The 25,019-nt window shown below is 39.8% G+C and overlaps 3 protein-coding genes across 4 annotated transcripts; 1 reads left to right on the top strand and 2 right to left on the bottom strand.

Annotated features, from left to right (window-relative positions):
* The first annotated feature begins 1,463 nt into the window (after nt 1-1,463).
* On the top strand, nt 1,464-10,967 carry cyth4a (cytohesin 4a). The gene is made up of 13 exons (XM_010891745.3): nt 1,464-1,604; nt 4,813-4,895; nt 5,171-5,235; nt 6,099-6,165; nt 6,928-7,046; nt 7,164-7,244; nt 7,360-7,472; nt 7,604-7,752; nt 7,870-7,981; nt 8,144-8,220; nt 8,331-8,402; nt 9,795-9,943; nt 10,116-10,967. Exons 1-13 carry the CDS (start codon nt 1,496-1,498, stop codon nt 10,201-10,203), a joined length of 1,284 nt encoding a protein of 427 aa, XP_010890047.1. The 5' UTR covers nt 1,464-1,495; the 3' UTR covers nt 10,204-10,967.
* LOC114840428 (protein Ycf2-like) lies at nt 5,242-6,092 on the bottom strand. Its single transcript, XM_034294922.1, has 2 exons — nt 5,511-6,092; nt 5,242-5,478 (listed from the first exon to the last, which is right to left on the bottom strand). Exon 1 carries the CDS (start codon nt 6,070-6,072, stop codon nt 5,536-5,538), a length of 537 nt encoding a protein of 178 aa, XP_034150813.1. The 5' UTR covers nt 6,073-6,092; the 3' UTR covers nt 5,242-5,478; nt 5,511-5,535.
* A 1,936-nt stretch (nt 10,968-12,903) lies between the features above and the next one.
* On the bottom strand, nt 12,904-24,903 carry fam83fa (family with sequence similarity 83 member Fa). 2 transcript variants are annotated; one of them, XM_010891743.3, is made up of 6 exons: nt 24,213-24,903; nt 17,606-17,773; nt 16,766-16,887; nt 15,696-16,678; nt 15,511-15,596; nt 12,904-13,051 (listed from the first exon to the last, which is right to left on the bottom strand). In XM_010891743.3, exons 1-5 carry the CDS (start codon nt 24,681-24,683, stop codon nt 15,550-15,552), a joined length of 1,791 nt encoding a protein of 596 aa, XP_010890045.2. In that variant the 5' UTR covers nt 24,684-24,903; the 3' UTR covers nt 12,904-13,051; nt 15,511-15,549. The 2 variants fall into 2 exon arrangements, with proteins under 2 accessions (XP_010890045.2, XP_010890044.2); XM_010891742.4 differs by lacking the exon at nt 12,904-13,051 and having other exon boundaries at nt 14,150-15,596.
* Nucleotides 24,904-25,019: the final 116 nt, after the last annotated feature.

Genomic DNA, 25,019 nt, shown 5'->3' with positions numbered 1-25,019 from the left:
TGTGGGGGATGTTTTCTTGGCACACTTTAGGCCCCTTAGTGCCAATTGGGCATCGTTTAAATGCCACGGCCTACCTGAGCATTGTTTCTGACCATGTCCATCCCTTTATGACCACCATGTACCCATCCTCTGATGGCTACTTCCAGCAGGATAATGCACCATGTCACAAAGCGCAAATCATTTCAAATTGGTTTCTTGAACATGACAATGAGTTCACTGTACTGAAATGGCGCACACAGTCACCAGATCTCAACCCAATAGAGCATCTTTGGGATGTGGTGGAACGGGAGCTTCGTGCCCTGGATGTGCATCCCACAAATCTCCATCAATTGCAAGATGCTATCCTATCAATATGGGCCAACATTTCTCAGCACCTTGTTGAATCAATGCCACGTAGAATTAAGGCAGTTCTGAAGGCGAAAGGGGGTCAAACACAGTATTAGTATGGTGTTCATAATAATCCTTTAGGTGAGTGTATGTATAATATTCATTACTTCTACACATATTGTTCATTTTCCCCCTTCTACGCACTTTCAAAATGCTGCTAGTTTACATTGTTATGTATATTTTTGCTGTATTTTTGCTTTATATATAATTCCTACTATGCAGATTTTGGGTGCCATGTCACCAGAATAACATTGTTCAGAATGACGCTTTGACTTTGACTCACTATTAATATACATATTTATGAGTATGTTATGACAGGAATATAATATTTATTTTATTGTTAATGAGTGCTTTGGAAATGGGATTACAAGCACTTACTAATACACTTATGAACGATTATTCAATCAACTTTATTGCAGCCACTATAGTTATTGTTATGAATTGTCCATCATTAGTTTTTTCCTCAAGTAAACACTAATTACTTGAGCTTTCTTTAAGTTACTGTCAAATTTATATCAATTCCTGTGTAGTATAGCTATGATAAGCAGTCGATTCATTTAAATGTTACAGAAAGCAGGCCTTGTAGAACAATATTTTGATGCCTAGTTGTAGGGGTGGAGATAAGCAATTTACTGAGCAATTAGCCTCCCCAAAGCTTCAATTCATGGTTATTTGAGTTTCGCAAGCCATTAGCCAATATGTTTACCTCACTTTTGTTGACTACATATTAACCATACATACTAATAGTCAGTGCCGGCCCTACCCTTTTCGGAGCCCTAACCAAAATTAGATTTTGGGGCCCCCTCTCCCCTAGTGATCCGGGGCTCACTAGCAGTCTGGGGCCCCCTGGCAGTCGAGTGTCTTAAGCGGCCGCATATTTTACTTGTGCCTAAGGCCGGCCCTGCTAATAGTATGTGTAAATAACTCTTAAATGTTTATAGAACCACACACATACACAAAACACACATCTATGCATAAATAAATATTAAAATATTTATTATTTTAGTAACAGCTCTGACGTTCTGTGGGCACTTCAGCCTGTAGCATGGCTAGTGGTAGCAGTGTAGCTTGTGCTCTCAGTAGGCTACAGTAGTTTTAACACGAATACATGTTTCCTGTTCTCTCGCCAACCCCTCAAACATTCTCCCTGCCACATTCTTTCTCTAACCCTTCAAACATGGGCTGCAGAAGAAAAGATAGCTTTCTCTGGGGCAAAGGTAAGGTTTTTCACAGTTTATCTTAAGAATTAAGATCCATAATCAAGCTGTAGAATGAATAATATGAAGACATTGGTGTCTTTAAGTTAAATATTTAATTGTTGAATCTCTACTGTATCTGACGTGAACTTTCAAGTTGAACAATGAACAGTTCACCTTTTTTGTTGTTATTGTCTTAGGAACAATATTACAATGAAACACAGGACTAAGAATATGGTTTAGTCGATGTTTCTGGTGTAGCATGGGTTTGAATTTAACCCACTGCTTTTTTTTGTTCACTCTTATCTGTTTTTCCATAGAGGAGCCATAAAAGTTACAAATATATGTGTAAAACAGATATTCTGTTTATTGGCATAGAGTGTTTTTTTACCAATACATTTTTCACTGTTGGTAGACGTGCCTGATGTCAATATTGTGCTCTTTTAACCTATACTTTTCTCTGACTTTATAAAGATATTGTTTTCATAGAAATGTATATAACTCAAGTTCTCATTATAGACTACTGCCAAGTAAGGTTCAGAGATGTTTCTTACAGTATAATGATCAAGAGTTTGACAATGTTGCACAGTTTTTCTAACCGGAAAAGAGGGTAATGTATGTATAGGTATAGTGCTTTGGGAAGGTATTCAGACCCCTTTGCTTATTCCACATTTTTGCAAAGTTATAACCTTATTCTAAAATTGATTAAATAGATGATATATAATGATGAAGCAAAGACAGGGCTTTATAAATAATGACAAATATAAAAAAGAAAAACTGAAACATCACATTTGCAAATGTATACATAACCTTTGCAATGACACAGGAAATTTGGTTCAGGTGCATCCTGTTTCCCAATGACCATTCTTGAGATGTTTCTACAACTTCACTGGATTGCCCAAGAACACAGTCATTCTTGAATGGAAGACCTTTGAAACCACAAATACTGACCAAACTAAGCACCGGTGGAGGGTGACGGAGCTGACCAAGAACTCTGTTGTCACTCTGACAGAGCTCCAGATTTCCTGTGAGGAAATGGGAGAACATTCCAGAAGGACAACCATCCCTGCAGCACTCCATCATTCAGGCACATGACAGCCCACTGAAAGTCCTTTAGGTACATTTTGGCAAAATCTAAGCAGAATGTCATCTGCCTTGTTGCCAGCTCAAGGAAGAGTGTTGGTGGTTGTCAACTTCTATTTGAGAATGATCGAGGCCAGTGTGTTCTTTGGGACTCCAAAAAAGTTTAAGAAACATCTCAAGGATGATTAGTGAAAACAGGATGCAACTGAGTTCTATTTCAATGAATAGAGCTAAGGGTCTGAATACTGACAGTGGTGCTCAAAAGTTTGCATACCCTTGGAGAATTGGTAAAATACAGCTGCGGAAAACATTAAGAGACCACTGCACTTTTTTTTTTCCTTTCCAAAAAAGTTGGAAAGGAAAGAAAAAGGTGCAGTGGTCTCTTAATTTTTTCCGGAGCTGTATGTACCATTTGTAAAGAAAACAGGAGTGAGCAGGCAAAACACGTCTTTTATGTCTTATGCGATTCACAGTCAACTGTAGGCCATAACAGAATGGCACAATCATAAAACAAAACATGGCAACAAAGAGAAAAATGAACTGACCTCTGTTCAACTGCACGTTTGAGATCTCCGCAGAGTGGCTTGATGATATTAAGGTTAGGAGACTGTGATGGCCACTCCAGAACCTTCACCTTTTTCTGCTGCAACCACTAAAGTGTCAACTTGGCCTTGTGCTTAGTGTCATTGTCATGCTGGAAAGTCCAAGAGCGTCCCATGTGCTGCTTTAGTGCAGAAGAATACGAATTGTTTGCCAGTATTTTCTGATAACATGCTGCATTCATCTTGTCATCAATTTTCACCAGATTCCCTGTGCCTTTAGAGCTCACACAGCCCCAACAAGTGAGCGACCACCATGCTTCACAGTGGGGTTGGTATTCTGTTCACTACAGGCCTTGTTGACACCTCTCTAAACATAACGCTTATGGTTGTGACCATAAAGCTCTATTTTGATCTTGTCACTCCAAATTACAGTGTGCCAGAAGCTGTGAGGCATGTCAAGGTGTTGTCGGGCAAATTGTAACCAGGCTTTTTTGTGGCATTGGCACAGCAAAGGCTTCTTTTTGGCAACTCGACCATGCAGCTAATTTTTGTTCAAGTATTATCGTATTGTGGTCCTTAAAGCAACAACATCGTCTTTTTCCAGAGCAGCCTGTATTTCTCCTGAGGTTACCTGTGGGTTTTTCTTTGTATCCCGAACAATTCTTCTGGCAGTTTTGGCAGACATTTTTCTTGGTCTACTTGACCTGGACTTGGTATCAAGAGATCCCTGAATTTTCCACTTCTTAATAAGAGATTGAAGAGTACGGACTGGCATTAGCAAGGCTTTGGATATCTTTTTATATCCTTTTCCATTAACTTGTTACACAGGTCTTTTGACTGTTCTTTTCTGCTCCCCATGGCTCAGTATCTATCCTGCTCAGTGTATCCACATGAGAGCTAACAAACTCATTGATTATTAATGCACAGACACTAATTGCAATTTAAAAAGCCACAGGTGTGGGAAATTCACCTTTAATTTACATTTTCACCTGGTTGTGTCACCTTGTGTGTCTGTAACAAGGCCAAACATTCAAGGGTATGTAAACTTTTGATCAGGGCCATTTGGGTGATTTTTGTTATCATTGTGATTTACTATGTGATAATAAATTGCTTCATATGATCTTTTTTTTTTGCATGATCAGTCATATTTTCAAAATCAAAGCAAAAATTTCACAATTTCTCTCAGAGTGCAACTGTATGTAAATGTGATATTTCTGTCATTAACCTGTTTTGCTATGTATATAGCGGTAAAGTGTTTAGATTGATGAGGAAAAATTCAGTTGGATTCATTTCAGATTAAGGCTGTAATGTGCAAATTGCGAAGGGCATATGAAAACTGTTAGAAGCTGTCTTCTATTATTGGACATGACTGGAACTCACGCTGTAGAGGAAGAAGTTCAGATTTTATATTTAGCTGTTGCTGAGATGTTTCATTTTGTGGGTGAAGTTTGAGGGTTGCTGACAGGGTGGTTGTCAAGTCACACTTCTGACACTTCAAAGTATTTTAATTACAGTATGCTTTTGTCATTTAATTTATTCAATTGCTGATAATGTTTTAATCGCTATGTTTATCTGTACTTTTGTGTTTGTCATCTCTTCCAAAGCTTCCATTAACCCTAGCTCAATGGAGAGGCGGGAGATAGGAACTATGAAGTTTCATAAAAGGGACCTATTAGATGATATTCAGGTATAAGAGATATTTGCTCTAAGAAATTCTTTGTATAACAGTCAAAAAGCATTCATTTTTAATTCTACCTGAACAAAACCGAAAGGATTGTGACATAAGGACAACGACATTTATGTGAAAAGAAATCCCTGAAGAGTTTACAACACCTCAGAATGGTCCAGTTTTGTAAATACTCTGACCCTGGTCCTCTGAATGTACCTTGGGTATGAATCATCTAGTGCTGAAATACCATCGATTACCATCTCAGCCTTCTGTCATCACTTCCCTTTTTGCAGAAGCTGAGGTTGGAGATTAACAGCGTCATAACAGAACTTCACAGCATTGATGTGGACGAGGAGAAGTAAGTCTGAGCTGACATAATGGATAATCATTGTCCAATAGAGAGAAATACCAGATCATCTATCCCATTCACCATCCAAATACCAGATCATCTATCCCATTCACCGTCCAAATACCAGATCATCTATCCCATTCACCGTCCAAATACCAGATCATCTATCCCATTCACCGTCCAAATACCAGATCATCTATCCCATTCACCGTCCAAATACCAGATCATCTATCCCATTCACCGTCCAAATACCAGATCATCTATCCCATTCACCGTCCAAATACCAGATAATCTGATCTTCCTGACATTCTACTCCTCCACCCCTAACTTAGTCCCATCCACCTCTAACTTAGTCCCATCCACCTCTAACTCAGTCCCCTCCACCTCTAACTCAGTCCCATCCACCCCTAACTCAGTCCCCTCAACCTCTAACTCAGTCCCCTCCACCCCTAACTTAGTCCCATCCACCTCTAACTCAGTCCCATCCACCTCTAACTCAGTCCCATCCACCCCTAACTCAGTCCCCTCCAGCTCTAACTTAGTCCCATCCACCCCTAACTCAGTCCCATCCACCCCTAACTCAGTCCCCTCCACCCCTAACTCAGTCCCCTCCACCTCTAACTCAGTCCCCTCCACCCCTAACTCAGTCCCCTCCACCCCTAACTCAGTCCCCTCCACCTCTAACTCAGTCCCATCCACCCCTAACTCAGTCCCATCCACCCCTAACTCAGTCCCCTCCACCCCTAACTCAGTCCCCTCCACCTCTAACTCAGTCCCCTCCACCCCTATCTCAGTCCCCTCCACCTCTAACTCAGTCCCCTCGACCCCTAGCTCAGTCCCATCCATGCCTAACCTTGTTTGTTTCCATACAGCAAAATCTTTGTAAGGAACAAGATGTTCTTATGTGGGAAAAAGAAATTCAACATGGACCCTAAAAAGGTGAGCTCATCTCACACATGGTTATGATGGCCGAGTTTCCTGATGATGTTCTTTGGTTAGGACTAACTCAGATCACTACACATTGCAAACATTGTAGAACATCGCTCAACATGGAAAACTGATCAGATGCATAATTTACTGACATAGATTTGAAGTGGTAAATATTTCTAAGTACATGTATCACATCTCTAGTGACTGAGGCTCGCAGTTACATTTCAAGAGCAAGATGACAGAACAGATAATCTGACCCATAAACAAATGGATGCGAATTCAAGTGACATGACTGATATTACAGCTTCCACACATGACTGCAGAAGTGCAAGATGCGTGAAGCTGAGGGGAGAGAAACATATAGAAAACCACATCCTGTTCCTTGAACAGCAGCCAGCAGCACCCTGCTTCAACCATAAATCATTTCCTCATATAAAGCCCGCTTGGGCCTGTACTGAGACAAGTCTATGCTGTGGTCCCCTTGAAGACATACCTGCAGATGAGATTGCAAAGGCCAGAGGTCAAGTCAAGCAGATCATAGTTTTTTTTTAGAAGGAAATGGAAGCTCATTATTGCTTTGAAACATCTAAAGATAGATGTCTTTGAGCGGCTCTGTATGACAGATAATAAAGCACATGCACAATATTTCACGTGTGTGCGATCACGACAGCACATTCTGCCTTACTTCTAAAATGAAAGGAACCTTTTCATGAATGTGTTTATTCCATCCTCAAGCCTGTTCATTTGAATTGTCCTGTCAACTTCCTCCAGGGTATTAAGTATCTGGTTGACCACAACCTTTTGGAATGGGTGCCAGAGGCAGTAGCTGAGTTCCTATACAAAGAGGAAGGGCTGAACAAGACGGCCATAGGAAACATCCTGGGAGAGAGGTGCACAATGACTCTTAATTTTATGGTTATGACCAAGATTGGTATCGTGACCTGATCATAACCGCTCGTCGTCTGATCGGCTCTGATGTCATCGACGTGACCTTTGTGTTCTTGCAGGGAGGAAATGTACCTTGATACTCTAAAAGCCTTTGTAGACCTTCACGAGTTCTCTGACCTAAATCTGGTGCAGGCACTGAGGTTAGTTTCGGCGCTGCACAAGTTGCTGTGTTTGCGGTTCATACACTGGTTGTTATTGTTAGCCTTTGGAAGATATGAACAAGTCATTCCTTGATCCCTGTCTGAATCCCTGCAGGCAGTTCCTGTGGAGTTTCCGTCTCCCTGGAGAAGCCCAGAAGATTGACAGGATGATGGAGGCTTTCGCTGCGCGCTACTGTGACTGTAATTCAGGTGTCTTTCAGTCGACAGGTACTGTACAGTAGACGCAACCGGCACACATTTCAGGCCATATTTAAATATTTTTGCAGAACTGATGCTGATTTAGGATGCAGATGAATATAATTGAACTAGCAATAAGAATGTGTTTTTGTTTCATACAGACACCTGCTACATCCTGTCCTTTGCCATCATCATGCTGAACACCAGTCTCCACAACCCCAACGTGAAGGACAAACCGACTCTGGAGCACTTCTTCAGTATGAACAGAGGCATCAACAACGGGGGAGATTTACCCAACGATCTGCTCATGGTGAGGGATCAGGGGTTAGAGGTCAGGGGACAGGTCAACATTTAACCCTTGACCCCTATTTGGTTGTTTGTGTTTGATCTGTCTTCTAACTTTCATTTACCTCCTGATTAAACCCAGAAACTCTATGAGAGCATCAGGAACGAGCCATTCAAAATCCCAGAGGATGACGGAAACGACCTGACACACACATTCTTCAACCCAGACAGAGAGGGTTGGCTGCTCAAAATGGGTGAAAAAATCATCTTATCATTGTGTCATTATAAAGCATTGAACATATGCATACCACAGACTGATTTGATTGAATGGACTGTTTAGATATAGACTCCATATCCTTATTGTAAGTGGAAGCTTTTCGTTTTTTATACATGGAATGTTAACTTTCTCTCCGCAGGGGGCAGAGTAAAGTCATGGAGGAGGCGGTGGTTTATTTTGACCAACAGCTGCCTGTACTACTTTGTATTTACCACAGTAAGTTGGCTAGACTACATATTTGCATTAGGGGTTTAGAATGGAAGATGGTAGAAGTTTGTTTTATTAGGGTTCTTGACCAAAGCATGTCTCTCCACCCCCTCCCTCAGGATAAAGACCCCATAGGGATAATTCCCCTTGAAAACCTAAGTGTTAGAGAGGTACCAGACTCTAACAAACAGGTAATGTGCATTTTACTGATGGCACGTTTCTTTACAAGATATTTTTACTGTATTTTACTGTATGTTTTTAAGCCACATTATCTGTAAGGAAGTCCGTGACAGGAGATCCTAATTTAGCTGTCACACCAATGCATGACTTACAACATCGTTCTGTCTGAGGAAGTTAAGCAAGCAAGTTTATTTATACAGCACAATTTATGTTTAGCTGTCAAATTATTGTAGCTTTGCATGTTACTACCTATTCATATTCTGACCAGGTCGCATATCTGCACATATTCTAAATGACATTTTACACAATGTTCAAGTTTTGGCTCAACAGTGCCCGTGACAGTTATTAGCCAAAAATCCCAGAATGATTCTCTAAGTATGACAGGAACGCATAGTCAAATATCAAAACACTATGCTCCCTTCTAGATGTGCTGGTCAGTACCACCTTAAAGTTTATTTTTAGAACCACTATACTCCCTTAATTCAACACTACTGTTGTTAGCTCCTTGGGGTTTAAGGCCGGGTGTTTTATTCAAAAGCACTTTGTGACAATTGCTGTTGTAAAAAGGGCTTTATAAATACATTTGATTGATTGATTTGATTGATTATAGATGTACTGGTCAGTACCACCTCAAGGTTTATTACCAGAACCACTATACTCCCTTCTAGATGTACTGGTCAGTACCACCTCAAGGTTTATTATCAGAACCACTATACTCCCTTCTAGATGTACTGGTCAGTACCACCTCAAGGTTTATTATCAGAACCACTATACTCCCTTCTAGATGTACTGGTCAGTACCACCTCAAGGTTTATTATCAGAACCACTATACTCCCTTCTAGATGTACTGGTCAGTACCACCTCAAGGTTTATTATCAGAACCACTATACTCCCTTCTAGATGTACTGGTCAGTACCACCTCAAGGTTTATTATCAGAACCACTATACTCCCTTATAGATGTTCTAGTGAGTACCAATTTAAGGCTTATTAGAGCAGATGAGAGCGTGCACACAAGCAAGAAAGCTACTTAGTTTAGCTAAGATGGTATGCTGAAGTATGCTAAATTAGCACACATTACCCTATCCTCATGTTGAAGGTTAGAATACACATAGATAAAAGTGCATCAAATCTGGGGGCAATTTGTGTTTTTTACTGTACTACTAGCATAAAAACAAGCATAGCCACTCACAGTACTAAACCACCCTGAACTTGCATGTACTACAACGGTCTCCATTCGGTAAGTCGTGCTATTGAATAGAGGCAAGATTCTACACAGTGCCCCTTTAAACTTAAGAGTCCGTGGAATCAGCCTCAGTCAGGTTAGGAATTGTTTTAAGTTTTAGTATCAAGTCTGACCTCAGGTATGTGTTTTGTGAACGTTTCTATGTCTGTGTGTATTCAGTATTGTTTAGAGATCTACAACCCCAGAGGGCAAAAAATCAAAGCGTGCAAAACAAAGAACGGAGGCAAAGTGGTGGAGGGGAAGCACCAGTCATACAGGATAAGTGCTGCCACAGCAGAGGAGAGGGATGAGTGGATACGCTCCATCAGGTCAGACACCTCTACTGGCTTATGAGGGAATGTACCTACTACTCATAATTAACACTTCACAAATGTACTACTGTAATGCTGTCGCTAGTACAAATCTGTCAGTTCATTGGATTAAATAACTGTTGATGATGATTGGACACTTGGCACATTTTCCTTTTCGTCTTCCCTTTAGAGCAAGTATCACCAAAGACCCATTCTTTGACTTGGTGGAATTGCGCAAAAGGAAGATCCTCAATAATAACAGTGCTTCACAGGACTGAGAAGTCAGACACTGGACACGGTAGATGTTTCTTTCCGTAGCTCACATGGCGTTGGACTTTGAAATGCTGTTTAGTACAGTATAATGTAGTGCAATATGATCCCACTGATGTCACTTACCTAGAATGAAAAATTATAAGTATGAACTGTGTGGTTTGCAACAACCACCACCTCACACTGTAACTCAATTGATGGTGCAAGTTAATAGCCTCTCATTCTGCTCATGTTTTTTCTGTCATTCCTTTTTAGAAGTCATGTGTCTTTACAGAAGAAGTCTTGCATTTTTCTGTATGGATTGATTTGAACATAATGTACTTTGAGAGTCCCAATCTACATCTGTAGATGTCCTATAGATAGTAGTAATTACCTACAAACTTTCAACAAACTATCTGTTGATAAGCAACCATTTCCTAAGGTTAGAGTTGCAGAGCATTTGCAGAATAACTTTTGGGACTCTCAAAACAGTGTATATATTCATAGTGGTTACCGGCCAGTTATTTAAGGTCAATATTATTGGAAACGCAGCACTTCAGATTAAGCTCAGCAATTTCAGTTCCTTCCAAACTTCTGCACTAGCCCCCATTTCCTTCCACTAAGGGACACAATACTTCAACATGGATTCAGCCCTATGATATTGTTTAAATATTTTTGATTATGTAAATAAATATATATATATATGAATATTTATGGATTCAGTTTCCACTCAACTTTGTAAAGATTGTGAAAGCATCTGTCTAGCACATTCTCTTAAAAAAGACAAACGATAAATAAATAATACATGTTTAATTATTCAAATGTGTTTATTATTTACAACAGATACCATGTGTTGGCATAATTACACCATGAACATTATCTCAAATCTCAAATTCTATAGCCTATATTATGACACATTGTTTCTTATTTAATTATCCACATTACATCAAACATGTAAAGAAAACAAAATGTAGATCTGTCAAAGAAAAAAAGGCCAAACACAGTTCTTATTCCAAAATGTCCAGAAGATGGTGCCAGACTGTAATTTTGTGTTGGTTTCCTTGAATCAGAATTAAATAACCACTCATCAATTTACATTTCACAACCTAAAGGCACTAATTCTTAGCAAACTAAAGGAGAAATTAGGATTAAAGATGTCTCACCTTGGAGGATTCAAACAAACAATGTTTCAGACACTGGCACAACGTTCTAACCATGATGTTTTCACCACCTTCATGAATCCTCTACAATGACATGGGAAAGACATTTTTGCAACCTGAATGCAAAATTCCCTGTGAAGAACTATATCATGGGGTCACCTTAAGAAATGATATGTATCAATACAGCTAAAGTGGTGTTATATTCTAAAGTGAAATGGGATCTGCACCTGTGGTACATAACAGCAGGCTTCCTGTGCACATCACTTCCTGTGTAGGTGTGCATCTGTCGTAGGGCTGTGGTTTTGTTCTGAGGTTACTATGGCCCCATGCAGATATGAGAGATACACGCCCCGTGTCTGCCAGCAGTATTTATGAGAGGGCCTGCTTTAATAGGGACCCGACTCCTTCAATATGCTCTCAATATATCAAAAGCCTCTGATCTGGCTGCACACTTGAGACGTTTCACTCACAGTCAAATGTATAGAGTTCTCACATGATATACACAGCTTGACTGACAGTATGGTAAGTATCCAATCTTACAGAACTTTTCCCTTGACATGCGTTGATGTCACTTAAGTACATTTTTATATTCAAATGTGCAGGAATAAAAACACTGACGCACCCAGAGCCAGCAAACTGAGGTAACTGCACTTGCAGAGAGAAAAATGCTATACCACTATACCTACAAAAAGCCGCCAATTCATCAACAAATCTACAGATAAGACAGAAACAAAAATCTATCAAGATTATAAAGCAATGTTGTGCAATAATTTATCATCACATGACTGCATAGAACTGGCAAGAAATCTTCTGTAAATATTATTCAGCAAATTATTGCAAGACATTATATGCAAATAGTTTTTATTTATATTGCAATTTCATATAAAATAAGTTATGAGCACATTCCCTTCCCCATTGTGTAAGTTCTATACAAAAAATAGAAGGAAAATACACTACCAATAAAAAGTTTGAGGTCACTTAGAAATTACCTTGTTTTTGAAAGAAAAGCTATTTTTTTGTCCATTAAAATAACATCCAATTGATCAGAAATACAGTGTAGACATTGTTAATGTTGTAAATCACTATTGTAGTTGGAAACAGCTGAATTTCAATGGAATATCTAATTAGGCGTACAGAGGCCCATTATCAGCAACCATCACTCTTGTGTTCCAATGGCACATTGTGTTTGCTAATCCAAGTTAACAATTTTAAAAGGCTAATTGATCATTAGAAAATCCTTCTGTGATTATGTTAGCACCACGAAAAATTGTTGTGCTGATTAAAGTATCAATAAAACTGGCCTTCTTTAGACTAGTTCAGTATCTTCAGCATCAGCATTTGTGGGTTCGATTACAGGCTCAAAATGGCCACAAACAAATAACTTTCTTCTGAAACTCATCAGTCTATTATTGTTCTGAGGAATGAAGACTATTCCATGTACTACTCCCTTCACAGAAAAGCACAAACTGTCTCAAACCAGAATAGAAAGAGGAGTGGGAGGCCCCGGTGCACAACTGAGCAAAAGGACAAATACATTAGAGTGTCTAGTTTGAGAAACAGACACCTCACAGGTCCTTAACAGGAAGCTTCATTAAACACCAGTCTCAATGTCAACAGTGAAGAGACGAATCCAGGATGATGGCCTTCGAGGCATTTGATCTAGGGCTGCTTTTGCTCCTCTGAATCTGTTTAACTGCACATCAAATGACCATGAATTCTGAGGATTAATAAAATATTTGATTATTAACAGAGTTGGGGAGTAACGGATTACAAGTGCAGGCCTACTTGGTGTTATATCTTTTTCAAGTTTCAAGGTTTATTTGTCAAATGCACCGAACAACACACCCAGGAAGAGTTGCACCGAATAACTCAGATGGGAATTGTTAAGACTAGGCAACTATTAGTTAGATAGCTGTAACATGGCACTGGCTTCAAGATAAAACATGATATGGAATTTATCACGATTTATGAGGAGAAAATGTGTGTTGGGATTTGCATTTGATGCAGCCACCTCAATTTCATCCATACAGGTAGGCCATGTAATTCTGCTTGCTTTGCATCTCAGAAAATTGCGTTCAATGGTTATCATTGACAGCTGACGACATAGACGATATTTTTTATTTATTTAAAAATCCTTCGCTGGTGGTCCCAATAATCACAGGTTACGTTCGCGCGGGTAAAACATTTGTGTGCGGGTGTTCAAGATTGCGAACGTGCATTCGCATGCCTGGGCTTTCTGCAACGTTTTGACAATTTTGGTGGTTGTGGGGGCAAAACATCAGACTACTGCAGATTTAGTGTACGTGCGAAAAGCTATGGATTTCTTCATTTTTATATAAAATAATAATAATACCCCTTTTCGAGAAATTGCCATTTATTTTTCAACAATGTTTTGAATAAAACATAAATAACATAATAGGCTAACACACCCTTAGATTTTGGGTTATGTTCAGATAAAATGTCAGATTCTGGAAGATTGAGGGTTACTGGATGAATTGGACTACATCTCTACATTACATGCTAAAGGTTAGACCTTTAGCATGTAATATAGAGATGTAGTCCAATCATATTGATGTAGAAAGCAATGGTTTTCCAAAGGCACTGTACATAACCCATAACGTAAAACACAAATAAGGTAAAACAGCTATGGTAAACTCTAACATTGACTGATCCCGCAAAAGGCGTTCAATTGGTTGTAGGCTATTCCTATTTGTTTTCTAATGCCTCTTAATATGAAAGTAATCAGAGTACTTTAATGAGTTTGAGTAATCAAAAAGTTACGTTACTGATTACAAATGTAGGCAGGTAACTTGTAACTACAACGGATTACATTTATAAAGTAACCTACCCAACCCTGCTGATTATAGACATATTATAACGCATTGAAGTTTAAAAAAATTGTGACACCCCCGCCCTTTGCCTCACAATGGTTTGATCCACTGTCACCCAGCCCGCAGCACTGACACATTGTGCCGGTACAGTGTATGTGTGGGAATCTGACTGTCTGTTGTTGGTGGTTGACTTTCAGTAAGGAGTTCCAACAAAGTATGTGTGAGACATTTCTTACGTCTACCACTCAATAAAATAAAACACATTTCTAACCGTCACCAGCCTTACATTTCTCTACATTGAATTACATGTCACTCTTTATGTTAGCTAGTGGTTAGCAGTAATTGTCCCCTACAAATAGCAAATAGCTAAGAAGTGAAACATATCATTACAATTCAATATATAAATCATGCAAACAAGGTCAAGAAGTTCATTTGATTGGTCAAAGAATGGGGAAAAGGTGTGATCTATGCGACCTGGTGCCAGACATGGTGGTTCCAGTATCACAGAAGGAATTGACCTCCTGCGATTTACAGTCTGGAGTTTAGAAAATGGTGCGATAAACAAAAAACATTGTGAGATCTTCAGTCGAATTGTCAGACAATGAATTGTACCATGTTAACAGCAAAACAGCCTGATCTCTCAATACATCATTCATTATTCAGGGACTACCCACTCCAGTGGAGTTAAGGTCCAGACCAGAAACAATTCAACAAAGCGTCCTTGGTAAAATTATACTCCTGTGTAAGAGGAGAGAGCTGATCACTTTTCCTTTCCCCTTTCTAATGTAGGACAGACACTTTTAGAACAGATAATTAGGATGGATGTGTTTTTAAAAGCTGCCATGACAACAAAAACGATCAGGGAATATACACAATGTTGACTTCTTATTTAACCAGTAACAAAAGACAATCTTTCAAGCATAAAATGATTGACAGATCATGTCTGCATTGTCAATTCCCTGACATAGCTGGGGAATGTCGTCATTTGGCATCAATACCGGCAGCACTCAAGCAACACTCACTGGTAGGAGCAATCAAATTCCTCCAGGTAAACTTCAACCTGAGGCTCATCTTAATTAGCAGTTTAACACTGACAGCCAAAGTCTTTCTAAGGATCATAGAATGAACAGTGCATTTTTTCATTCTCCATTACAGCTACAACCTGTGAACAGCTAGGGTCCAAGGCATTGCTAGGGGACAAAGCAACACATGTTTTGCCTGCACTGGGATTTGACGTAGCTACCTCTGGGTTACTGGTGAGATGCTCTAACCCATTAATATGGTAGCAAATCTTATACTGCATCTGATACAATCACTTCAAAAGCACATGGTTCGCTGCTTCTACCTTGCAGGTGAACTTCCTCCATTCACTGTCCTCTTCATCTCAGGACTGAATGCAGTTTTTCTTCAAAGGCTTCTTGTGTTGCTTTTCTAAAGGAGGAGAAAAAGAATGGATGAACCAAAAAACTTTCATTATAATGGACTACTGCAGTTAAAATACAAATAAAATGGTGGAATATACCAACATACCGACATCCTCTCCTCTGTTGAGGGTCATTAGGGAAATACTTCTTTGAGACAAATTTGAGTGCTTTTTGTTAAATTTCAACAAGGAAGGTTTCTCTATAATCTCAAATGAGTCCTCAGTGTCAGTGCCATTGGTTTCTGAGACTTTCCGGGTAGAGGAGGGGTCTGGGCTTGTAAGGGTGGGGTTTAGGCATGTAGGGGTGGGGTTTAGGTGTGTAGAGGAGGGTACTGGCCGCGCAGGGGAGGGGATAGATTGTGCAGGGGAGGGTATTGGTTGTGTAGGGGAGAGGACTGGGTGGGTAGGGGAGGGGATTGAGCGTGTAAATGAGGGTTTTGTGCAGGCAGGAGAAAAGCTCTGGGGTGTAGGGGATGCGCTTGAAGAAATAGCAACATGTTCCTCTATAGTCTCACTATTGTGACTGGATCCTCTGCCTTTCAGGAAGAGTCTGAAGGAACTGCGTTTTTTAGCAATAGCCTGAAGCTTCTTCAAGCCCCCTTTCTCCTCCTCCCCATCCTCCATAGGAGAACTTTGGGACGTGTTGGTGATCGTGTCCAGATCCACACTACTACCGTAGTTGGCACGGAGCAGCTTGGAGAGGCCATTGTGTTTATGGCCATTGACCAGGCTATCTCTGTGTGTGGACAGGTCCTGCAAGGAGCCTGTGAGCCCCAGACTGTTCCCTACCACCAGAGAATACTTCGGGTTGTGATATTTATGAGCAGGAACCCTCATGTCCGCCTGCCCTCGAGAGTCCCCTAGAGACACCTGGAAACGGGAGGTGGACACTGTCAGGGGCTTGGGGATCTCCGCCGAAATCTTCACTGGTGCGGGCATGGGAGGCTTGCTGATATGGAACTCCTTGTAAAGATCCACATTGTTGGATGCAGCGTATATTTCCCTGAAGTCATTGTCAAAGAAGTCCACCACCTGCCCAGACATTACTGTTATCGTGTTCCTGTCCATCCGAGAAGAGCTCCATGTGAAGCTGGAGATGACAACAACAAAATAAACAGGGTGAAAGTCTGTCCGAAAAGTAAAAGAATGTTGGCTCTGACTCAGTAACTTCTTTTACCTGTAAGAGCCAAACATGACTTTTTCTCCGTCCACCAGCATGTATTTGGAGCCCAGAGAACCGGGTAACTTCCCAAAGGACAGGGCCAACCCACAGCCTTTCACCGTTCGCACACGCAGGTTCTACAATCACATTTGACATTTTAGAAAATGACGTGCACTTATCTGAAAGACACACAGACTCTCAGTTTGACTGCTCCCTCAGTGAGAAACACATGTACCAGTGATTATAAGGACATGCTGAATCCTATGTTATTATTAATCGCAACGTATAATGTGGTGTAACCACCCACGACCTAAGTCAATTTTCAGGCTAAGCAAATCCAACAGTGGTGATGTAAGAGTTGAGTTAAACTCCTTGAGTATACAGTCGAAGCAAGTCTATTTACTGAACAAGGAAGGGGAATGAGTCAGAGAGAGTAATAAAAAAACAAGTCGAGACTTACACAGAAACAGACATGTCAGAAAGATGCTACCCAATATGGTTAACATTTGTTTGTTAATGGATTCGGTTTCTAGAGGAACTGTGTTGTTTACATGCTAACTGAACTACATTTTGTGTGAAACAACTACAGTGCCTCAACACTAAAAAGGCCTTAACTCAGATGCTTATCAACTGACACCATACACCACATATGAAAGAGGATCTACTGAACAAACATCAGTCTAAATACAGGCATCTATAGACCGGACCATGATTTTGCTTTCATTTTAAAATTCAGTCTGCAAGTTACATGTTAATGTCATGGTAATACCATTGCTAACTATCACTATGACTGTTTGATCATTGCCTACTGCCTGCAGGTGCGCCGCTGTGTCTTCTGTATCATCCCCGTCTTACCCGCAGATGCAGAGCACTGATCTGTAACCGTGTGCACATATCCAGAAAGTGGGGCACACCACAAGCCTCCAATATGATGTACACTGCCACCCCTCTCCTGTGTGCTGCATCCAATAAGTCCTGGAGAATGTGTAAGTCTGTAAGCATGTCCATGATCACGGCTACCACCTGAGGATCACACACAGAAAAATGACTGGAGGAGTGCAGGGCAGTATCTCTGAAACATACTGTCAAACAAGGGGGAGAGCACAGCGCGGGGCACCCTAAATATCCCCTTCCCATTCTTTCTAGTTTCAAATTAATGACAGCACATGCAGTTACTTAAGAGAGGTACTGGGTGCATATACTGCATTAAATTGTCTTTAAGCCGTGCCTTTGTGTTATCACATCTCTGGCATGCTTAGAAAAAAAAGAAATGTTGCGGTAATGATTTGTGGTGACTGCTGGAGTGAGATCAGAATCTCCCTAATTAACTGGAAATACAAGTTAAGCCAAAATGTCAAGCTTGTTTTTTTTTTAATGAATGTTTGTCTTTAAATCAAACAGTATCGTGTTAACTATTTAAGCAGCTGGAAAAGACCTATGGAGAACAGAGAAAAAGCAAAAGATTTTTGCATTGAAGAATATTAATTTCACTTTGTTACTCCACTACTATACTACAACTCATGCAAATACACAGACATGCCATGTTTTCATACGTTTTCATGACTGGGTAATTCATACTATGCAGTGCAACAAATATCATTTTTCACTTGGGTAAAATAATAGAAATATTCTACATGTTTTTAAATATTAGGTGCCATTTAACTTAGAAACACAAAATATTGATATTGAAAGTAATTTTAATTCATTACAAACATTTATTTTTCCAAGGAATGTTGGCGATGTTGTCATGTTCTAAGGTGCAACTCAACTCAACATCTACAAGAAATGTAATGCGTAAAATATTCAGTCTTCCTCCAGTGTTTCGTAGTCCTACATAAAATCTCCCCCATCAAAAACGTCTTTCCAATTAATATTTTTTGAAATTATTATAAAAAAATGCAATACATAGCATGTCCCTGAAATTACACTCCACACTGTTAGTTAGTTAATTAAAAAGCCCATTGCAACAATGACATCACATTCAGTGAGTAAGCTGTCATTCGTGATTTCTTTAGGTGGAAAAACAACATCTCAAAGATAAAGTAATTAATCTTGGTTCAATCTATTTTTCAATTTTAGTCATTTTAGTCCGTCTGTCCCACTCATACCTTTTTCCCCTGGTTAAGCTAAATTACAGAGAAAATGTTTGATAGAAGTACAAATTCCTGTTTAAGTCTTCATCATCATCAGCCTCCTATCTCAATTCTGCTCATTCACAGCGCTAAGGCTAACTTTGCAAAATGTCCACCCTGTTAGGAATATAAAAAAAGTGTGGAAAGGTCCCCTAACATGGTGGAAATACCTAATGTCAATTTGTATCGGTAATTACAATTATTTTTTTTTTATTTAATGTATAGAGACACAGTTTTATGTATATTACAATTGTTATAATTTCATACTGTTAGGTTAGTATAATCAAATCATAATTGAACAATTCCATCACATTTTATTATTACCTTGATAGAGATTGAACTAAACATACAGAAATGCTGACCAAATGATATTGTTACTCTCCCTCATTAGGATCCCTTGGGGGCAGATAACAGGCTAGTATTGAAATAGCACAGATTTTACTCAGTGATTACAGTTCAACAATTACTTACGATGTGATAGAATGGAAGATGTGATGCCTTTCAAAATGTGTAACTCTAGATGAATACATACATTGTTTAGACTTTGAGACACACACACACACACACACACTCACACACTCACAGGAATATAAATGTCCTAATCCAAGAGTGGCATCAGTTAGTGCAAAAACAGAACTGGCTGTTCTTCAGTAGGACAGACTTTGCATATGAAATAGGAGCAGTGGTGCATTATAAAGACAGAGTGCTCCATCAGTGTAGTATAAAGCAATCTTTTGTGTCTACATTGTGCTATGTGGAGATGACAAAGTATGCTACAGCGAATCACTTTTATAGTTAAGCTGGAGTCATTTCCTGGTTCATCATATAACCTTGTTAACATTGATATTTGTACATACAGTATGCACGTGGAACAGCTGGTGGTCACAAGGTTTGTCTTTCCTGTCAGTAAATCATTAATGTCTATCAAGAAGGGATTTTAGTGACCTTTAATTTAGCTTTGCTCTCAGAATTTTTTTTTTGTCTTTTCCAATTAAGTGGTAACCAATATGTTGTTACGACCACTTTGTTGCAACTACAGTGGGCAAGGGAGATATGAAGAATAGGTTGTGTCCTCCAAAAACATGCTCTGCCCAGTTGTGCTGCTTCATTTAACAGTGCCCGCTAAACCAGCAGAAAGACAAACCAATGTTTCAGGAGAAACAGTTTCACTAAGGACTGCAGTCAGTATGCAGGCATCCAGTGACTCGTGGAGGTAGAGCACCATGACCTACACTCCCCTAACACCAGGTCACGGCTGGTTGTGAACCAAGTTGGGACAGTACTACAGTGCATAGAGAGAGAGACAACAAGGAAAACAACATAGACATTATGACTGACAGATTACCCAGTCTTACATAGGTGCGAGTTAAATTACAGTGAATTGACCCAGAGGTGAGATGGTGGTAAAAATGTCTGAATGAAGGGCAGGTACTTGTTATAGGTTTTGATGTTACACTTGCTGACATTTAGACAGACATGTCGGCCATTTCTAATTCTTCCACATGGGGCTTGTTACAACACATAACCCATCTTTTGCATTTGTTCCAATCTGTTAGAGATATACAATAAACACTTAACCCACTGCTTCTGTTAAACCCTTTGGGAATTTCCACATATTGATTCATTAGGTTTTCCCCACTGATCAACACAAAAAAGTATATCAGTATATCAAAATTTAAACCTAACTTTTTTATAATTACAAATACGAAAATAATTGATTGCATATGTATTCCCCTTTGTTATGACACACCTGAATGAGCTATTGTCTGAAGAAGTCGTTAGTAATTTAGGTGTTTCACATGATTTCAGGTTAAATAAACCTGTCTCTGGAGGTCCCACTATTGGTTAGTATAATCCCTAAAAGGGTAGGAAATTAGAACATTTACAAAGAATTGAATATCCCTCAAAGTACAGTAAAGTCTGTTATTGGAAAGAATGTGGCACAATAGTTCATCTATCTTGAACAGATTAGGGCACCAGTCAGGAAGGCCACCGAGAGGCCTATGGTAACTCTTCAGGATTTACAGTCTTCCAATGCTGAGCAGGGTGAGACTGTGCATACTGCAACAATAGCCTGGGTGCTACATAAAAAGTGGCTTTCATGGAAGAAAGGCAAAAAGAAAACCATTGTTGAAAAAACTTAAATCAAATCTCAGCTAGTTTACCAGAAGTCATGTGGAAGAAGATTGTCTGGTTGGATTAGACCAAAATCAAGCTTTTAGGTCTCAACACTAAGTGGTATGTTTAGTGCAAAATTACCACCCCAATACCATCTTCAGAACACCATAACTTCGTATGAAGCATGTTTTGAGGATCCTTCTGTGACAGTGCCTAGGAAACTTGTGAAGACAGAGGGCAAAATGGTTGCAGCAAAGTACAGAGAAATCCTAGAAACAAAACTGCTGAAGTCTCTGAGAGACCCGAGACTTGAGAGAAGATTCAGCTTTTGGCAGGACAATGACCCCGAATATCAATGACAATATATAGAAAGAATTAAAAACTGCTGTTCACCAAAGGACCCCATCAAACTTGATGGAGCTTGGGCAATTTTGAAAAGGCTAGTAGGCAAACAGTTCTGTGTCCAGATATGCAAAGCTGGTAAAAACATACAAATAGACTCAATGCTGTCAAAAGTGCCACTAACAAATATTGACTAAATGGAAGGGGTGAAATGGTATGTGTATTCGTATTGAACCATTTGGTACAGTGTCCACGATGCACGGTTCAGTACGTTAATCACATTATTATAGCTAGGAAATGTATTTCAATGTAAAGACATATTATTGCATAAACCAATGGTGTTTAATGTGTCCACACAGTAATAAAGTTGTCTTTAAAAAAAAGAAAGTTGTTTCGTCTGGTAAGCCGTATAGCTCCACTCATTAGTTATTCCACTCCAGCAAGAATAGAGCTGAGAGACCATCGTAGCAGCAATTAGCTTATGAGGGATAGCACTTCGCTTAATACAAAGAAGCAACACGGCAAGCATTGGCGAGCCAGAACTAGAAGGCGCCCTGGTATCATTCAGTCTGTGAACATTTTGGTTTTGCTGTAAACTACAGTCACCTAAAGGATTATTAGGAACACCATACTAATACTGTGTTTGACCCCTTTCGCCTTCAACTTCTTTAATTCTACATGGCATTGATTCAACAAGGTGCTGAAAGCATTCTTTAGAAATGTTGGCCCATATTGATAGGATAGCATCTTGCAGTTGATGGAGATTTGTGGGATGCACATCCAGGGCACGAAGCTCCCGTTCCACCACATCCCAAAGATGCTCTATTGGGTTGAGATCTGGTGACTGAGGGGGCCATTTCAGTACAGTGAACTCATTGTCATTGTCAAGAAGCCAATTTGAAATGATTCGAGCTTTGTGACATGGTGCATTATCCTGCTGGAAGTAGCCATCAGAGGATGTGTACACGGTGGTCATAAAGGGATGGACATGGTCAGAAACAATGCTCAGGTAGGCCGTGGCATTTAAACAATGCCCAATTGGCACTAAGGGGCCTAAAGTGTGCCAAGAAAACATCCCCCACACCATTACACCACCACCACCAGCCTGCACAGTGGTAACAAGATCCATGTTCTCATTCTGTTTACGCCAAATTCTGACTCTACCATCTGAATGTCTCAACAGAAATCGAGACTCATCAGACCAGGCAACATTCTTCCAGTCTTCAACTGTCCAATTTTGGTGAGCTTGTGCAAATTGTAGCCTCTTTTTTCTATTTGTAGTGGAGATGAGTGGTACCCGGTTGGGTCTTCTGCTGTTGTAGCCCATCCGCCTCAAGGTTGTGCGTGTTGTGGCTTCAGAAATGCTTTGCTTTGTTTTTCCCTTTTCACACCATTCTTTGTAAACCATAGAAATGTTTGTGCGTGAAAATCCCAGTAACTGAGCAGATTGTGAAATACTCAGACCGGCCCGTCTGGCACCAACAACCATGCCACGCTCAAAATTGCTTAAATCATCATTCTTTCCCATTCTGACATTCAGTTTGGAGTTCAGGAGATTGTCTTGACCAGGACCACACCCCTAAATGCATTGAAGCAACTGCCATGTGATTGGTTGATTAGATAATTGCATTAATGAGGAATCGAACAGGTGTTCCTAATAATCCTTTAGGTGAGTGTATAACAGATATTGCCAGTGAGTGGTGGATAAACATCTACAACATGTAGGCTCTGACGATATCTTATTTGAGTGGCGATACGAGTAACATGACTACTGATGTATTTATTGTTATACATGGAAAATACAAAACATTTTCTCAGGTACAAATTCTCATTTTTTTTCTTCTTTGGAAATAACATGTTTCAAGTGTTCCTATTTTGTTTAAAACACTGCTATGTGAATAACATTTTATATATGCTGCTGGACTATGCACTCTTGTTGAAGTTCTGTTTTAAAATACTATTTTATTTCATGTTATATGGCAGGCACTGATGTTTTTTGTTGTCCCTTTTTTTCCCATATGCTCCTGGGAATTTAAGCTACCCATGTTTACCACAATAATAAATGGAAAATCCAAATTACATATTTCTCAGGCATTTATTTTGTCGATGTATTGAAACCGGACCGGACCGTGACACCACTGTACCACATCGTACCGAACTGTGAGTTTTGTGAACCATTTCACCCCTACTAATGGGGGGTGAATATTTATGCAATTAATGTTTTACTAATCTGTATTTGTAATTAATTTCTACATTATGGACTTTGAGTTGTAAACAAATGTTAATTCCATTTTGTTACTTGTAATAACATGGAATCAAGGACGTGAATACTTTTGAGAGTCACTGTACACGTGGAAAATGTATATGTAGAATGTATATCTTTCAACAGTAAGTCATGGAAGTTTGAAAGTGAGTTGATTTGATGACAGGGTACAAAAAAACTAAAACCTTTTCCCAAATCAGAGCTTACAAGCTACATAGTTGCTAATAGCGATTGGCCTAAGGCACATCTCTTGTTCATGTACAGCTATTATTTGACTGTCACTGCCTGTTCACCTCTAACTGCAACACAGTGGCATAAAGCCTGTCCAGGAAGGGGAATGATGAACAATCTAACATTTCCCTGGAAGTTCAGGAAATGCAGCCAAGACACTAGTTCGGTGGAAAAGAGTAGTTAATAGACATAATTAGTAGAAGTAATTTCATCACATTTTTCATGATGAACAAAACAACAGACAATGCTGAATCAAGGGAAGGTGTAAAGTACTTATTTCAATAGGTGATCAGAAGGCATTGGGAAATTGTAAGCTTGGGGTATTCATGTGTAGACCAATTAGGCTGTTATACATTTTTTATTGAAGTGGAATTACCTTGTTAGAATCTTGAATAAGTCTCCTCACCACCTCCTTTATGTGAGGCCAGTTCTCTTTGGGAGGGTGAGTGTAAACTGACACTCGCGTGACACCTTTGTAGAACCCTGTGCTACCAGGCCAACCAATATCAAGCGGGGGGATCTCCGTATCCGACATCTGAGGCCAGTACGTGGAGTGGACACCTGAATCTACATAAGAGTCCTGGGCCTTTTCGTATCCGATATTCTCAGAGTCACTATCTTGGTCATATTCCTCAAAAGTTTTCCGAATCCATTTTATCTCGCGGCCCGACAGAAAGTCTTTCACGTTGTCCTCTTTCAGTCTCATCTTGAACGCGCCATCACCGTTCTTCAATAGCTGCTCGAGTGCAGCCCTCTGCTCTTCGCTGTAGTAGAATTCTGGTTTGGATTCTGGTATCTTTTCGTTGACATTCTCGTCGTCCATGCACGTAAGCTGAGACTCCGCCATAACAGCGGTCTTCAAAAAATGTTTCAACGGTGAATTTCTCCTTCCCCTGCAGCACGCAGACCACCTTTACCTCTACGTGATAGGTGCGTACACAGGTGACGTTCATATTGAACAGTCTACTCTTCCGTGCAGAGGTAGGAGCGGGTAGGAGGAGTTCTAAACTGTTCCAGAAATTGTTGCATGGAGCATGTTATCAATATGAATTTCCATAAAGACATAAGATAGAATATGGAATATCACAAAAAACAATGCTGTCCCTGCCTAAAATAATAACATAAATCGATGGGATTGATTTAGTAAAATGTATTATTTGAATTGGTTATGAACAAAAAGCCA

This window comes from Esox lucius, chromosome 11 (genome assembly GCF_011004845.1).
Source record: "Esox lucius isolate fEsoLuc1 chromosome 11, fEsoLuc1.pri, whole genome shotgun sequence".
Lineage (NCBI taxonomy): Eukaryota > Metazoa > Chordata > Actinopteri > Esociformes > Esocidae > Esox > Esox lucius.
The sequence above is the reverse complement of the archived record's forward strand: the minus strand, read 5'-3'. Positions and strand labels throughout refer to the sequence as shown.

What these genes read in the sequence shown, in the direction of transcription:
- cyth4a (XM_010891745.3), top strand. Translation starts at nt 1,496, where the DNA reads ATGTTTCCTGTTCTCTCGCCAACCCCTCAAACATTCTCCCTGCCACAT. An exon ending in TAGCTTTCTCTGGGGCAAAG is followed by an intron (nt 1,605 to 4,812) that starts GTAAGGTTTTTC and finishes TCTCTTCCAAAG; the next exon opens with CTTCCATTAACCCTAGCTCA. An exon ending in ACTACTTTGTATTTACCACA is followed by an intron (nt 8,221 to 8,330) that starts GTAAGTTGGCTA and finishes CCCCTCCCTCAG; the next exon opens with GATAAAGACCCCATAGGGAT.
- LOC114840428 (XM_034294922.1), bottom strand. Translation starts at nt 6,072, where the DNA reads ATGGATGGGACTGAGCTAGGGGTCGAGGGGACTGAGTTAGAGGTGGAG.
- fam83fa (XM_010891743.3), bottom strand. Translation starts at nt 24,683, where the DNA reads ATGGCGGAGTCTCAGCTTACGTGCATGGACGACGAGAATGTCAACGAA. An exon ending in TCAGTGCTCTGCATCTGCGG is followed by an intron (nt 16,888 to 17,605) that starts GTAAGACGGGGA and finishes ATGTGATTGTAG; the next exon opens with AACCTGCGTGTGCGAACGGT. An exon ending in CAACAGAGGAGAGGATGTCG is followed by an intron (nt 15,597 to 15,695) that starts GTATGTTGGTAT and finishes CTCCTCCTTTAG; the next exon opens with AAAAGCAACACAAGAAGCCT.